We start from the raw sequence: 15,934 nt of genomic DNA, 5'->3' as shown, positions 1-15,934 counted from the left end.
TTTTTTTTTTTTTTTTTTTTTTTTTTTTTTTTTTTTTTTTTTTTTTTTTTTTTTTTTTTTTTTTTTTTTTTTTTTTTTTTTTTTTTTTAAAATTCCTATTGATCTGTGAGTATTATTTTGGCATTTGAATCTTAAGAAAAGGATACAAACATCGAGATGATGTATTTTATGTCCGCGTAAATGGTCATCTAAGAGCGATAGCGAAGTCAGGTCCGATCGACACACTGCCTAATAGCATCACAAGAAATACTATATTTACGGACAAAATATGACGACGTTGTCTCTTGCACGCAGAGACTTTCATGTATATTAAAACAGCATTCTATAAGAAAAGTAATAGACCTGTAACGCCTTCTAAGAGATAGCATGGCTTGGAATCGCCAGCTTATACTTCTATGATAACCCTCCAGAGCCTCCCCGGCTCAATGAATAAACCCAAACTCCGTTCCTAAATGAGAGAAAAATCCATCCAATTCGCAACATAGCAAATAAACTTTCCCGAAGCATCAGCGAGGCCACTCTTCGCCAGACGCGGAATGTATATTTCCTCAACCAAATCTCAATAACATCGTTGATATAGACCATAAGCTTCCGCGCTGAAATGAAGCGATCCCTTGGAAGACGGCCAAACACATGTTGAGACCGAAGCATCAAATGATGAATACAACAGGCTTGAAAGAGCAATACTGCTTGATTCAAATCAACCCAAGCGCCACTCCCAGCTGATACATCGCAATCACCGTAAGAATAGCAACAACAAGGTTGACAAAGTATCGGAAAGCGACATTCTTCATCTGATTGCGATTGCGGCGTCGCGATCGCGTCACAAAGTCCGAGTTATCGTTGACATTGGGAAACCCGCACTCCTTGGGAACCGGCTCGCCGAGGAAATCACACAGAGGCCCCCATCCATCCGTGACCTTGTATTCCAGCAGGCGATCCTTGGGCACTAGGCTTCGCACCTCTTGATAGTGCTTTCGGAAGACGTCCTTGCCGCGGTTGGGGAAATCGCCCTCGAAAAAGGTGTCGAAGAACTTCTTCAGCATGGGGTAGTACATGCTCGCCGCCCAGTCAAAGTGGGAGAGCCAGCGCAGCTCGCCGTCGGTGACGCGCCAGTAGACCGTCTTCATGGTGGAGGCGTGCCAGGAGTCGACGTCGCGGTTGGTCAGGACGACTTTGGCCTCGGGGTAGGCCTCGATGAGCTCCTTGGCAAAGGCAATGGCGGGCCAGTCGCACACGGCTTGGGAGTTTCCGAGGAGCTGGTCCCAGTCCTCGCGGGTGAAGGGCTTGCCTTTCTTGTCGTATTTGGCGCAGAGGGCGTCCATCCACATGAGAGCATCGGGGGGATTTTCGATGGAGGTGTTCATCATGTGGTATGTGTCGACGTAGCCGAGCTGTTTCATGGCCGCTCGCATAGCTAATTGGAGTTAGAAACGGTTCATGGCTTATGCAATGGTGTATTGGATTAAGATAAAGAGTGATCGTATCGGTTCATATGTGAATTGACATACAGGCAGTACCGGTGCGTCCTAGGCCTAGGATGAGGACTTTCATGGGGACCACACGGCCGAGCTTACGGCGGTTGATGTCAGTGTCGCTGGTGAAGATGTCGGTTCGTGGCCGAGGGGTGTAGTTGGAAGAATACGCCATTTTAGCGGTTGTGTTGGTATATTGTGTTGCTTGGTCTATTATGGTGTAAATGAAGGTGTCGAGCAATCAAAGTGGTATATTACAACACGCTTGTCCGGAACAAATAAGGAGTGACAAGGAATGGGCGAACGAGGAGCAAGTGAGTGACAAGAACCTCTGGCAGATATTAAGGAAAAAAAGAGGAAAAGGAATAAATCGAACAGAACTTCTATCTCGGCATGCAGTGGGAGCAGAGGCAATTATAGGCACAATTATAGTCTACATCGCCGTTACAAAGGGTCTACGACTAATGAGGAAAGCCATATGCTGCTCGAAGGAGATATTTTTGTCTGCGGATCCCGGTACTGGGGATTCTTGTCACAACTTTGCAGCCGGGTCGGGAATATCAGGTTATTCAGCCTGAAGGTGGACACTCGTAGTAGCACTACTGGTAGAGATTCTGGCGCTCATGGTTGCGATCTTCCTCTTTGGGCATTGGAAGCCGTACTGCCGTTTCTGTGTATATGCACTACAGGGATCTCCTTTGCCTCGAACTCGAGTCGTCTCGCTCGCTAATTTAGCATGCTCAATATCGAGTCATTAGTGAGCGCATGAGCGAGTCTCTTCCATGTGTTTGTTCGTCCGCATCGCACGGTCCGAAAAGCGATATCCAGCGCGAATGGTTTGCTCCCAGATTTGAGATTCTTGGTGCCCGCCTTGCGGAGACGATGTTACAGGAGGGTGGGATCCATAGAAAGATTCGGGGCATCCCTGTTTACAAATACCGCTGAATCTGCTTATATCGGCAAATACTAATCAGGCTGAAGGCTACATATCGCAATCAGATGTTGTTTTTGCGTCTTGTTTGTTGGATGTTTGAACATCGAAAAAGATGAAATTATTCTGTTGTGTAAGACAAATGCATCGATTCAACAGAGGTATTCTCTTTAGACAATACTTTGTATTGTTTTCGGTATATTAAAAGAAGTAACGCTAATAGCGATAGACAAGCATGTCGACCCCTTCCAGAAAAGAGAACCTGATATTGATCGTCAAATTCTTCAAGCGATCATCAGGGACCGCATAAAAAAAGCTGCAATGACAATGAATATAGTTTCGGCAGTGCCCACTCCATAGAAATGATCCACAGCCAAGAAGCGCCATCGGCTCGTCGGCCACCGAGTTCCACACTGTATAGGCCATGCGCAAGGAGATCGGCAGCTTCAACAACAATGGCTTACGTGGCAGAATGGATATTTCATCTTGCTCTCTGTTTCATAAAATAGGAGAAATATTTAGATCGGCCTGTACACGTTGCGCGTGAGCTGTGGGCGTTGATTGTTCGTCTATGGCGGAGCCAATTGATGCGCTGTTGCTGCGTGGACATAAAACAGGCTTGCGTCACTGTTTGCGTGGTAATAGCTCTTTCATGTAGCGGGAATAGATGAGTATTGAATGCGTAAGTCATAAGCGAGATAAAAGGATCCAGAATGATATGGGAAGGTAACTATAATGAATGTAAGTGAGTAGATTCTTTGGTCAGCTTGCTGAATACGGCTGAACGTTTAGCATACAGCACAGCTAAGCCGTAATTCCTATTGTGGTAGCCGTTGAACGGCATGCTAGAGACTGATTGGTCGCCAAGGGCCCGTCTCTTCTTGGTTATGACGATAATCGGCTCTCCTGACTAGAGGCTTACGTTCCTGCTCTTATCCACATGTGGCGCCCCTGATTATCTTTGCCCCGAACTGTGCACTGATGGATATGGCAACGCCTTGTTTTGACGTCAATACGCCCCATTGGGTTTCGGGTTCTCGCTTCTTCGACTTCTAGAAGGAAGAGAGGTTGAAAACAGCAAGTGAGGAGGCACGGCTAGCGATGCTGGGCAATTAATGAGGGCTTTTAGACCTATAGTCAGTCTAAAAGCGACGAAGAGAAAAGATGTAACGTATACACATTGTAATCTTCTTGAACCAGCTGTTAGATGTTACGAAACAGCATGATGACAATCGCCTTGTGAGACTGATGTTGCTTCGACTCTCAAAAGCAGCTGAAGCATCGCCGATGTCCCGAAGCCCACAAATGATCAGCACAGTTGCTGTGTCCACACCGTCCATCACCACAACCTCACACGCCATTCTCCTGATGAATATCAGTCAATACGCGCAATGTCGAGCCAGCGGAGCCTCACTTCTCCTAAGCTTAAATGCCAAGACTTTCCCCCAGCCGTACTGCTCCCTTTGATTGGCAAAACCTCTGCCGGAATCTCGCGTGTATCCATCCTGAACCCATTGCCGTCTTTGGATGATCGACTTGTTGGTTCCCATTCACAGCCAGGTTTGCGCGTCTCTCAGTCGCCGTGTCCGAGCATAGCAAGACCTACTTTTTTTTACTTTTCCAATTTAGAGAGAAGGGAGAAAAATTAAAAGGAAAAATTAAGGAAAATAGCCGGAACCAGAAGACAATGGCCGGTGGACGGGGCGTTTCGGGTCCGATGCAAAGGCGTCATGCAGGTGGCGGGGTGCATTTCTTTCTTTACTGTTTCATTGCAGCTTCTTTTGGCATCGCCAACTAATCACCCACAGTAATTCTTTTCTTCTTCTTTTTTGTAACCTCGTATATAGCCAATTGTTTGTTTGTCCTTATCTTATCTTTTCTTCTTTGCAGCAAGATATTCTCTTCAATTTATCCGTCTTATGATTCGCCACCCTCTTTTTATTTTATATTCTTCCTAAACACTTCTAATCCATCTTGTCATGGCGTCTTCGCACGCCAGATCTGCCAGCAACGACTTTGCTTCCGGCGCATTGCTGGATCCTCTGCGGCCTCGGAAGATTCTCGATTTGCCGGACGGGACTTGGTCTCCCAACGAACAGCTGGGCCAGGCCGTGATTCCCACCGTCGACGAGGAAAGCAACTCCAATGGCTCCAGCTTCGACTTCGAGTCCCTGCGGCCGCTGACGCCCGTGACGCCCATGGAAAAGGCCCAAGCCAAGAGCTCGTCAGGCCCGGTGACGTGGATGTCTCTGCCGCGGAAAGACCAGCTGCTCATCCTGTTCCTCTCGCGCTTCGTCGACTTCCTGCAGGTCGCCTCCCTGCAAGCCTACGTCTTCTACCAGCTCAAGACGTTTGACGGCTCTCTGACAGACGCCCACATCTCGCAGCAGGCGGGGATACTGCAGGGATGTTTTACCGGCGCGCAGGTGATGACGGCCATTTTATGGGGTAAAGCTGCCGATGCGACTTGGTGTGGCCGCAAATGGGTGCTGGTGATTGGCCTCGCCGGCACGGCTATATCGTGCTTGGGCTACGGCTTTGCAACGACTTTTGCCTGGGCTGCGTTTTGGAGGGTCTTTGGCGGTGCGGTTAACGGCACGGTGGGCATTATGTGAGTTTTGACTTTGCCTTGTGTGTTTTTCGGAGAAATTGGGCAATGACAAGATGTCACTAACGGAGAATAATGCAACGACAGCCGCACCATGATTGCCGAAATCACCAAAGAGAAGAAGTATCAGTCGCGAGCGTTTCTGATTCTGCCCATGAGCTTCAACGTTGCTGGCATTCTGGGCCCAAGTAAGCCAAGATTCCACTAGTTTATAGTTGTTTCATCTTGATGAAAGCAGTTCTGACGTATACTCAGTCATGGGAGGCATGCTGGCCGATTCAAACAAGACGCTTCCCGGACTTTTTGGAGAAAATGCAGTCTTTGGGTTCCAGTGGATTCGCGATTATCCATATGCCCTGCCGAGTCTTGTCAACGCCGTCAGCTTATCCATTGTAACCTTGATCGTGTTTCTCTTTCTAGAAGAAGTGAGTCGTCACAGTCATGCAAGCAATATCTCTCTCGGTGTTGCGATGACGTTTTGAGAACAAAAGAGCAGTTTAGCTGACAAGCCACGCAGACATCCAGAGTGCGGCAGAACAAGTTCGACGCCGGTCTCCATCTCGGAAATAGAATCAAGGCCGCCCTATTAGGTGAAAAGCAATCTGACGACTATGCCCGCGTTCCGGCCTGGGAAGACCACACCATGGAGAACTTCGAAGACAAGAATGTACCGCTGTCAAAGCCCGCGCCCTCGCTGAAACAACTGCCCTTCCGCCTGCTCTGGACGCGCAACGTCTTGTTCACGCTGCTTACTGGGGCCTTTTACGACTTCCATCTCGGCGCCTTTGGCAACATGTGGGCGCTGTTCCTGTCAACGCCTCGGTATCTCACTCCGGCTGCAAGAGCCCCAGACATGGACACCCCCACGCCCAAGCCCATGCGCCGAGATCTGCCTCTGCTGTTCACGGGAGGGCTGGGAATGCCGGCGTCGACGGTTGGAGTAGCGACGTCCTTCCTCGGCATAATAGGCATGCTGCTGCAGGTGACCTTGTATCCGCCCATCCAGGCCCGTCTCGGCACAATGAGATCCTTCCAGTGGTTTCTGTTCCTCTTCCCACTAGCATATTTCGTCGCCCCGTATCTCTCGATACTGCCATCCTGGTCGCCGGCACCCGAGCCCGCTTCAGGGGGCTTCATCTGGCTGGGCATCGTTGGCATCCTGTTCCTCCAGGTCATGGCCCGGACGTTTACACTGCCGGCGAGCATCATCCTGCTCAACAACTGCAGCCCGCACCCCAGCGTCCTGGGCACGATCCACGGCCTGGGCCAGAGTGTCTCTGCGCTCTTCCGCACCGTCGGCCCGGTGGTGGGGGGCTGGTGGTACGGCTATGGGCTGGATATCGGCATGGTGGCCTGGGGTTGGTGGGGAGTTGCCGCAATGTCAGCGTTGGCGTGTGGGACGGCATTAGGCATGCATGATGGCAGCGGGCATGAGATAGTCCTCGAGGGAGAGGAAGAAATGGAGTAGAGGAGAGACTTTTTTTTTTTTTGTTTATTCTGTAGAGCTGTAATGAGTTGTGCATTTAGATAGATACCATTTCCGGAGGCAGTTGTTCCTCATTCTTTGTTTCTTTGTCACCTTTGTATCTTATATCCTTGTTCAGCAACTGTTGTCAAGGCAAACAATAACACGTGTAAATGAAATACAAAACTCGCAAATGTGCTCTTGATGTCACTCAGCCCCTGGCTGCCTGTTCCTGATTCTGAGGCGGGAGGTGGGCCTTTTTAGAGAGGCATCCCCCAGCCCAGCCTAAACCCAGGCACCAGGTGCAAGGATTCAGGCAAACGGCACTTGGTCGTCACAAGCCGCGCCCTAGTACCGCCTAGTAAAGATGCATCTCAGCTGCGCCGTTAGTAGTAAGTCTGCCTAGTATTTAACCTTACTCAGAGTTAGAAGAATCGCTGCCAGACGGGCCTATTCCTCTGTGCACTTTATAGCGCATGGTCTGGGCTCACGCTCAGCTGCTTGGGCTGAAAGAGGCTGTGCTGGTAGCTGCTGTTGCCGTCATGGACTGATTTGATGTAGCATTCTGGGCGTTGTGACGGTGTGGCGGCAACGCAGTTTCATGTCTCATCTGGAGATCTTGAGTTTCGTCTACTTTAAGACTCTGTTCTGCCACCAGAAGAATCTGAAAATTGCAACTCTGCATTCATCAGCAATTTCTCTTTCTCAATCAGTCGTTCAACACAACTCCTACATATCATGACAGCCCTGCCTTTACCACGACATGCCCTCGAGGAAATGGCCAGAGAGACAATCCACGATCGCATCGTTGGCTGTCTCTTTGGATCGGCCCTGGGCGATGCCATAGGCCTATACACCGAGTTTCTCTCTGCAGACTCGGCCCGTCTCGCATATCTATCACAGAAATTCACCCTCTGTCCTCCATCTGAAGCCACTCCCTTTCGACGAGACGCGCATCGGAATCCCAATGTCCCTGGAGAATGGACAGACGACACCGACCATGCCATGTGCATACTGCTCTCCTTCTTGCACAAGGATGGAAAGGAAATGGATCCGCTGGACTTTGCTTCTCGCTTGCACGTCTGGGTTAGAATGGGCCTTCGCGCGCTGGATACTCTGCCATTGGGCCTGGGGCACACTGTGGGCGCGATTGTTAGGAATCAGGCATATCTCAGTGATCCAGAAGGCACTGCGAGGAAACACTGGCAGCATACGAAATACAAGGCTGCGCCCAATGGAAGCGTCATGAGGACACACCCGCTAGGACTCATGTGCATCAACAAGACTCTCGACGAAACGTTTCAGGTTGCTGCCGACTATTCTGTCGTCACGCATGTCGACCCCAGATGCATCATTTCATGTGCCATCGGCACAGCGCTCATCAGAGGCCTTGTGCGGCAGGAGATTTACAAGGAGGAGCATATTGACGACATTGTTGACAAGGGAATCGCATGGTATTCCGCATACCGCCTGCGCCGAATCGAAAAAGATGCCAGTTGTAAAGACGAGCCAGAGTTAGACGTGGAGGAGCTGAACAGGCACGCCAAAGCCAACGACCTTACTGAGCTCGAGCTCGACGACATGTACAAGATTGGATACACATACAAGACTTTTGGTTCAGGCGTTCATCTGCTGCGTCTCGCTATGAGAAAGATTGCTGCCGCAGACAGCAGTCTTTCCACACGAACGTCTATATTCGAGACCCTCATCACCGATCTCATCATGCGGGGTGGCGATGCCGATACGAATGCGTGCTTTTCCGGTGCTCTCCTCGGTGCATATCTTGGCTACAAAGTGCTTCCGTCACATTGGAGAGATGGCCTGAAACACGGCGACTGGCTCATGACGAAAGCAGAGGGGCTGAGCATCCTGTTAGGAGTCGGACAAGGCACATATAGCGGTTCGGAGGACAAGGATACGGCGCCTGATGGAGGTAGGGGATGGCTGACGGAGAGCCAGTTAGAGAGAAAGGTGATGATGCTGCAGGCTGATATGGTCAAGAGAGGGCAAGAAAGGGATAGGCAGGAAGAGGCGGAAAAGAAGCGAGCAGAGAAGAGGCGGACAGAGAGAAAGAGGGAAAAGAGAGGAACGTGGCTGGGTGGACGAGGCTGACGGGAAGGCATTTTTTTTTTTTGGTTTTCTTCACGTATCAAGATAGATTTCATAAACTGAGCATTGCATTCTGACTAACTAACGTGTCTGCTGAAAAAACCATCAAGCAACCTGAAAAGACATACGAATTCCTAAAATGTGCGTTCCTCTGAAGTGCTTCCCGAATTTCTGTGTCGGGCAAGAGATTTCCACCAAACGCCAAAACAGTAAACCACCAAATCGACGGCGAACGTGCGAAGGTCTCATCCTGAGTAGGCAAAATTTTGCCCAAAGACACTTTTTCCATCACGTTCCAAACTCCAAATTCTGGGTTCCTAATTCCAAATTCCTAATTCCAAATACGATTCCATAGTTCCATAGTTCCGAGTCTCAAGTTCCAAATACCATACAAACATGTCTTTTGCACAAATGGGGGGAAAAAAAAAAGAAAAGTCAGATGCTCATACTCGTTCAAAGGCCTCGGCCTTGGATGCGTTCGGCGGCGATGCCATACGACGACATGGTGTCGCCGACCTCGCAAGGATCGTCGCCAAACTCGACCTTCTTAAGGCCATAAGGGCGGTCCTTTTCTAGGGACATCTTCCCCATTTGAGACTGGCAGCGGTAGCTACCAAATTTGAACTCCATGACGGCTCGTCCGCCGGCTCTGATGAGCTGGGTGACCTCGTCGAGCTGGAAGATGAACCTGTCTTTGAAGAACTTGGTGAGAGAGGCTTCGTTGACAAACTCGGCGAGTCCGGTGATAATGAGGACGCGAGACATGCGTCCAGCGACGGCGTGACTGCCGTACTTGATTCGGTTGTGAGAGACCCTGACGCGGTGATTCTCGATGAAGAGGCCTCGGGTCCACGAGATGCTGAGCAGCTGCTGGGCGGCCTCGGGAGTGAAGAAGACAACCTTGGCGGCTGCCGTAGTATGAGCGTTGAAGTCGGGGTAGTTGATATACGTGCACCAGATGCGGCCGACGTTGCGAATGCTCGTGAGGAGCTGGTGGATGCTCGTTCTTTCAGGGAGATTGGTCAGCCAGAGAGCGCAGTTCTCATCAGGAGCGAGATGCTCGGCACTGGCATTGGTCTCGGTGTGCATGCCGTGGTAGCGAGAAGAAAACGTGGCCGTGCTGGGACCGTAGGGGGAGATGTCTGCCGTGAAGGCTCGAGAGGGAGTCTGCTGCATCACAGCCTGCATGGGCAGAAAGCCTCCAGTTGGGGCATTGGCGGACACCTGAGCAGGACGAGCAGCAGGGCGAGCAGGGATAGCAGGGCCAACAGGGCCAGCAGGGCGAGTAGTGGAGGAAAGTTGGCGGAGGGGGGCAGCTCCAGGAGCAGAGAGGCGAAGGATGTCAATTCCAAGAGGCTGGCTGACAGCGGCTTCATTATCAGCAGAGCTGAAGAGAGAGTTTTGAAGCTCCGAAAGATCAAACGAAGAGTCAGCCACGTTGGAAGCAGCAGACATCCGGCGATTCATGACAGTGACTCCAGCTTCGTGGTTGTAGCGGGGACCCGAATACTGCTGCGCAATCGTGGAATAGCCAGACGGCTGACGGGTGAGACCCTGGGAGTTGACTGGGCGGAACACGTTGGGGGGCGTGTTGACCGCAGCAGGGAAGCGAGTCTGGTAGGCCGCAAAGGGCGATGGGCGAGAAATGGGGTTCTCTCGGCGAACGAAGCCATCTCTCTGGTTCATGTGGGCGTCCAAAGAGCCCCAGCGAGCGTGTGTCGCAGCAGCAGCTTGGTTGTCAGGAGCAGCAGCAGCAGAAGTGGTGCCCTGGTCGAGACGGGTAGGCGCCCAGATCTGCGAAGATTGGTTGCCGAAACCAGAAAAGCTTCCGATGAAGCGAGGAGTATCACGGCCAGGAACCTCACGGCCACGAGCTTGCGAGCTGCCTGAGGCAGCGGTGCCAATCTCGTTGACGGGCGAGAGAGAACTGGCGGGAAAGTGGGTGAAAGTGCTGAGAACCGCAGTGGCTCCAGCAGCAGCAGAAGAAGAGACCTGGGCCCCCGAGGTGGCAACAGGCTCCCCGAACAAGGTTCCAGCCTCGTCTGGAGTGTCGGGGGTTTCGGGATCACCCCTGAGGCTGTCAGGAGGAGAACGAGATATGGAGTGTCTCTTCGGAGCGTCGTAGACGAAGTTGCCCATCTTGGGCTGCTCGTTGTTGACTTGGGCATCCATGACAACGAGGAGGAAGAAGGAGATTTCTTCAAAAACAGCAGAGAGAGAATGCGAGAGAAAGCTGGTGCCTGATGCTACAGATGGAAAATCAGCCTCATTCGTTGCAGAGAGTGATGAAAGAAGACACCCTAGTGTCGTATGAGGTTGAAGCCTGCCTGGTAGAAACTTGGCAGATTTCCAGGAATTTTTCTGAAACGTGACGTACCAAGAAATGTGCGTGTATGAGGTTGAAAAAGCCAAAGTGTTGTGCGAGTAGGGTTGAGAAATATGTAGTAGCGAGGGCAGAAAGAAAGAGAATAAAAACAAGGCGTGCAGCTGTAAACAGTAGTCAAGCGTTTGTGAAGAAGAAGGCGAGTGGGAAAATTGGGAGGGCCTTGTTGTAGCTAAATAGGGGGAAAGTAGTTTTCGAAAAAATTCACGGGGCATTCACTTTCGAGTGACTGGGGAAATTGTCCAGGCTGTCCAAGCTTTGGAAGGGCAAGTGAATTAAAGATTTCGTCCCAAGTTTGAGGATCGTGGGATTATGGTTATGGTTGCAAGGAGCCGCGTTAGGGGGTGAAAGAGGCGGCGTTGCGTATACGGTCAGTGGTGAAGGGAAAGTGAAGAGTGGAGGAATCAATAGAAAATAATGGGCTGCTGAATGGCTTCTATTTAAACGAAACGGAATGCTTGATCGGGTTGCTGTTGAAAAGTAGCACTTCCATGCATGCATCCTACTTGCGTTATCACTACCTTTTGTAGTTATTTGGAGGAGTTCGGCAGCCGTCCCATTAGCGCCAGCTCAGTGTCTGCAGAACGATTATTCTAATGCGAGTTTCTACTATTTGACGGGAAGGCAAGCATTCCGATAGGACATGACAGTAAATAGTGGATTCAATTCGGTGATATTGGAAATATATGGCCATAAATTCGGTCGCCGTAAACCTGGTTGCTGCTGATAGACCAGCCGGCATTCTGCCTACTCCATGCATTGTGTCACCACATGAGTAAGCTGGCTGCGTATAAATTGAAAAAACCTAGACTTTGAGCTAGCACGAACATTGCAGGGCGGAGCGTTGCCTCGTTTTTCTCTGGCGGTTGCGGCAGCGGTTGAGTTTTGCACAACCGCTGAGCACATAGTGGGAGTGGGCTTGGGGGCTGTTCGGGACTTGACCCGGTTGGTCTCGTTGCAGGGAGCAAGTTTCATGGACTACAGAGGATTAATACTAGCTAAATGTTCGGCTGGAGCTGAGCGTTGAGCAGCAGAGAGAGAAAAGCCACACCGACATGGCCTCATGGTGGGATATATGTAAGGGGGAGGCATAATTGAAACCGGGATTTGTCCTAACTGGCTGCAGAACGAGAGGCGAGAACCAGACAAATGTTTGCTCTGAAATGCACGATTCTGGCCTTTTACTTCTCTCTTGTTGTTTTTGTATGCGAGCCTATTGCGAAGAGACAGATGTCGAACGCGTCGAGATCCTGGTACTGCACACTTCATTATGCATGAAATTACATTTGTCCCGATTGGAGAGCTCCAGCTGCTGGGATGCAGTCCGAATGGGGATAGATAATTGAATGTTGAAGCTTCGAATCGGCTGATAACCGATCTACGTGGAATCTGCTACCCGATCGAACCAACACAGATTGATTATGAGCTGTCGTACCGACACTTTTGCTCAGCGTACAATACAATGTCGCGTGTGTCTGAGCTGCCATAAACTGCGTACTGTACGAATACGCCCTCGGAGGATTTGCCAAGGGACAGGGGGCGGGTGTTCCCCACCGAGCCGTTGCTGACTACCTGTGTGTTTCCATGCATGACTTGCGTCGAGGACGACAGCTGCAGGCTTTGTGACGGACAGTGCTGTATCGAGGTGCTTGTAAGTAAGCAGCAGTGGGATGGCATGGCGTGGGATGGGCGAGTTCCGGTGATGGAGAGCCTCGTTATTGGATGGAATTTGTTTGCTTCCCCTCCATGGCTGCATAAAACGAGAAACAAGGAAGCGACAAGAGGCTGGGGAAGAGGAGAGAATGGCAAGAACATGCAGCTGCATGGAACTTTTTGAGTCAAAAAGCAAAGAAGAAGCAACAATAGCAAGAAAAGGCAGGGGGAGAAAAGAATAGCACAGAGAACCAGAAAATACTTCGCGGGGAGGTCCCTGTAGCCGCACCTAGGATTAGCCTGGGGACGCACTCAGGCGTCGGTTCAGCCTTGTGCGCTTCCAATCAGCTGTTTACAACGCATAGCAGTAATTTCGTGTACACGACTTAGTGCGGTGGCTGGTTCTCCTCTTTCTCTCTGAACCTGTCTGTCTCTCATTTCAACTGACAATTGCGGTTAAGAGGTGCATATGCTCGCGGAATGGGCCGCCTGGCTGGCCTGATATTATTCAAGTGGCTGATGTTTGCTACTTCCACGTCGAGCACGGTGCCCACTCATGATATCATCTTGCTGGTACGGGGGATAGAACATGTCCGAGCACCAGAGTCAGCTCTTGGTGATGGTGGCACCAGGTCTGTGCTTTGGAGACACTGGGGTAGCTGGGATTATGTGCTGGACTCGGCGGATCGGGATGCATGTAATCAATCAAGCGGATGATAGTATCCGTAGGTCATCTGAATTCGAGGAAATGCTGTGTGTCATGTCTGCCTGGCTTTTCTTCGTTACCAGATTTCAAATTCCAATGGCGCAATTCCGCCACCAACTGGTTGCCCCAGGGCGGAGAATGAAACCAGGCTGCTGGAAAATGCATACAATTTCATCTTCTGTCAGATATCGAGTACATGTACGCAGCCAGGGCATCAAGTCAGCATTGCACTCTTCTCCATGTGTAGAAAAGCGCTGGAGTATCTCCACACGCATATGTACCAGAATAAACTAGACTGACTACTGCACAAAGAAACAAATCGATAACCGCCATTTGAAACTATCATCTGCCTATTTCCTGCAAGCATGCACATGTATCCGTCGGAATCAACTGGTGCAGCAGGGGTATCGGCCACCAAGGCTGCTGCACATTCTTCGTTTTCTGAGCTCTAGACTCATGCGGCATATGAATGACTTGAAGCAAACAATCAAGTCTCGGCGGCTATATATCAGGCTCTAGAGAGGAGAGCGCTACAGCCGCTGATATGCTACTCTCAACACCCGCGGCTCGATTGCGGCTGAGCGTCCCCTGTCATCCAAATGAAACACAAAGTCGTCTATCGCAATTCCACCGTACATTAGCTGGTCCGGCGTTCCCCAGAGATTGGCTTGTGGATCAAAGACGTAGTCAACCGATGGGTCGAACTGATATGGAGTGATATTGACTATCGCGCGGTACGAAACCCGGTTTCCGCTTCGTAGGCCCGTGGGCAATAGTCTCAAGGATTTGATTTCGCCACCGCGCGTAGCGTTCGAATAAGCCTGGCCGGCGGCGATCAGATCATGGCCCTGGTGAGTCCACTCTTTAAGCAAAAGGCCAGGCCCGTCGTCGGTGGAGATGACAAGCAGAGAATCCCTTGAAGCGGCTGTTGGGCTGTAATCTCCGCAAAACTTGCTGCAAGACTCTGATTTGGCAGCGCTGGCTAGCGCAGAGAGAAGGGTTTGTATAGCAGTCTCGGTGGCGATATGCAATGCTGAAGCGGCGTCGGGGCCAGCGGCCAAGATGGCCATCGTGACCTGGTAATCGGGTATGAGAACTAGCAGAGATTGGTAGGCTCCCACGCTGCCAGACTTGGTGTAGAGATCGACGAGGCTGCCGGTCTTGATGCTGCTGCGGGTTCGTACAATCTCCCAGGGCGCGCCTACAAAAAGGGCTGTTGAAGATGTGAGTGAGCCTGGCTTCATCCAGCGCAAAGTCTCCATCGAAGACAGCTGCTTATTGCCAAAGATGGCTCGTCCGAACTCGGCTAAGTCTTTTGTTGAAGAAAGCAAACCGCCCGTACTACAATGCCAACAGTAAAATCAGAAGCTAGTCCTGAAATTCGAATAAAATGGGAATTGTCTTTGACTTACGCAACCTCGTCGCCATACGGGCGGCTCCATCCTGCATCTCCATTGGGGATGACTCCTGCGCCGCTACCAAGTGGTGGCACTGAGCTCGAGTACTTCAAGCCCAGAGGTTCAAAAATTTCTTTCTGGAGTACTGCTTCGTATGACTTTCCTGTGATGGCTTCGATCACGTACGCGAGAATCCTATAAGCTGCATTGGAGTACAGAGCCGTGCCATAGGGCGGGAAAACGGGATGTCTCTGGATGAAACCTGAAAAGTATTCTGGCGTCGTAATGTCAATGATGATGATAGAAGAAGAAGAATGAATAAAAGAGAGAAGAACAAAGGGGCCACGCTCCAGAGAGTACTCACCATTTCTAGCACAAGGTTGCTGATCATCATTGATGCCACAGGAAGGTATGTCTTGAGGAGGGAGGATAGGCAGCCCGAGCTCTGTCCAGGGAAAGTTTTGAACAGCTAAATCGCCTGAAGCGTCTGTGATTTATTCATGTGTATCAGTATTGGTTCCGAGGATGACAAAGGCGAGAGTTGGACAAAAGAGAAAAGTAAAACAAAGGGGCAAACAAACAATCTCTTCCTATCCCAGAAAGTTGCGACGCAAGAGCGCCGACGGTGACTTGATCCCATTGAACCCAGTCGACCGTCGAATCGTGTGGAGGATGCTGAGCGGCGTGTTTCAGCTCTGGAATAAAATCCGTAACAGGACTATTCCAGTGATGAGATCCATTGTTCAGAAGGAGGGCGTAAACTGTGAAGAGCTTTGACACGCTGCCGATTCGATAGACTGTATCGCTGGTGATTTTCGATGTGCTCCCAGCAGAAATGTTTAACGAGCCGGAAGTGTGATGAAAGTCGAGGATTGGCGAAGAGTCGAGCTGCGAAACGGCTGTTAAGGAGAAGGACGTTGTGCTGCTACTGAAGCTACCAAAGATGCTTTCTCCGGTACGAACCACGTTGTTCAGTGCGTTTGTAATGTTCAAAACTGCTTGTTGAATAACGTTGCTTGAAAGAATGTTGGATGGAGGTGTGAAGGATGGCCCAAGCAGTTTCTGGTCTGTTTTTGCGAGTGCAGTGGACCCCAGCGCTGTTAGGGAGATCAACAGTGGTAGAATGGCTGGTATCATGGTGAGCTTGCAAGCATTCAAATGTTTGTGAAATTACAGAAGATTTAATTGTGATTGTTTGAAAGCACAA

The 15,934-nt window shown here is 50.5% G+C and overlaps 5 protein-coding genes across 5 annotated transcripts; 2 read left to right on the top strand and 3 right to left on the bottom strand.

Annotated features, from left to right (window-relative positions):
- Window positions 1-695: 695 nt before the first annotated feature.
- Window positions 696-1,650, bottom strand: TGAM01_v209051 (hypothetical protein; the record flags this gene model as incomplete). The annotated part of the gene is made up of 2 exons (XM_018803452.2): window positions 696-1,417; window positions 1,512-1,650. The coding sequence occupies 2 exons, from the start codon at window positions 1,648-1,650 to the stop codon at window positions 696-698; spliced, it is 861 nt and encodes a 286-aa protein (XP_018663490.2).
- Window positions 1,651-4,385: 2,735 nt separating this feature from the next.
- On the top strand, window positions 4,386-6,482 carry TGAM01_v209050 (hypothetical protein; the record flags this gene model as incomplete). Its single annotated transcript, XM_018803453.1, has 4 exons — window positions 4,386-5,017; window positions 5,102-5,202; window positions 5,270-5,439; window positions 5,532-6,482. 4 exons carry the CDS (start codon window positions 4,386-4,388, stop codon window positions 6,480-6,482), a joined length of 1,854 nt encoding a protein of 617 aa, XP_018663491.1.
- A 735-nt stretch (window positions 6,483-7,217) lies between these two features.
- On the top strand, window positions 7,218-8,591 carry TGAM01_v209049 (hypothetical protein; the record flags this gene model as incomplete). The annotated part of the gene is made up of 1 exon (XM_018803454.1): window positions 7,218-8,591. The coding sequence occupies one exon, from the start codon at window positions 7,218-7,220 to the stop codon at window positions 8,589-8,591; it is 1,374 nt and encodes a 457-aa protein (XP_018663492.1).
- A 450-nt stretch (window positions 8,592-9,041) lies between these two features.
- TGAM01_v209048 (hypothetical protein) lies at window positions 9,042-10,760 on the bottom strand (the record flags this gene model as incomplete). Its single annotated transcript, XM_018803455.1, has 1 exon — window positions 9,042-10,760. One exon carries the CDS (start codon window positions 10,758-10,760, stop codon window positions 9,042-9,044), a length of 1,719 nt encoding a protein of 572 aa, XP_018663493.1.
- Window positions 10,761-13,860: 3,100 nt separating this feature from the next.
- On the bottom strand, window positions 13,861-15,864 carry TGAM01_v209047 (hypothetical protein; the record flags this gene model as incomplete). The annotated part of the gene is made up of 3 exons (XM_018803456.1): window positions 13,861-14,671; window positions 14,743-15,214; window positions 15,309-15,864. 3 exons carry the CDS (start codon window positions 15,862-15,864, stop codon window positions 13,861-13,863), a joined length of 1,839 nt encoding a protein of 612 aa, XP_018663494.1.
- Window positions 15,865-15,934: the final 70 nt, after the last annotated feature.

This window comes from Trichoderma gamsii (assembly GCF_001481775.2).
Source record: "Trichoderma gamsii strain T6085 chromosome Unknown Scaffold_41.2, whole genome shotgun sequence".
NCBI classification, from domain to species: Eukaryota; Fungi; Ascomycota; class Sordariomycetes; order Hypocreales; family Hypocreaceae; genus Trichoderma; species Trichoderma gamsii.
The sequence above is the reverse complement of the archived record's forward strand: the minus strand, read 5'-3'. Positions and strand labels throughout refer to the sequence as shown.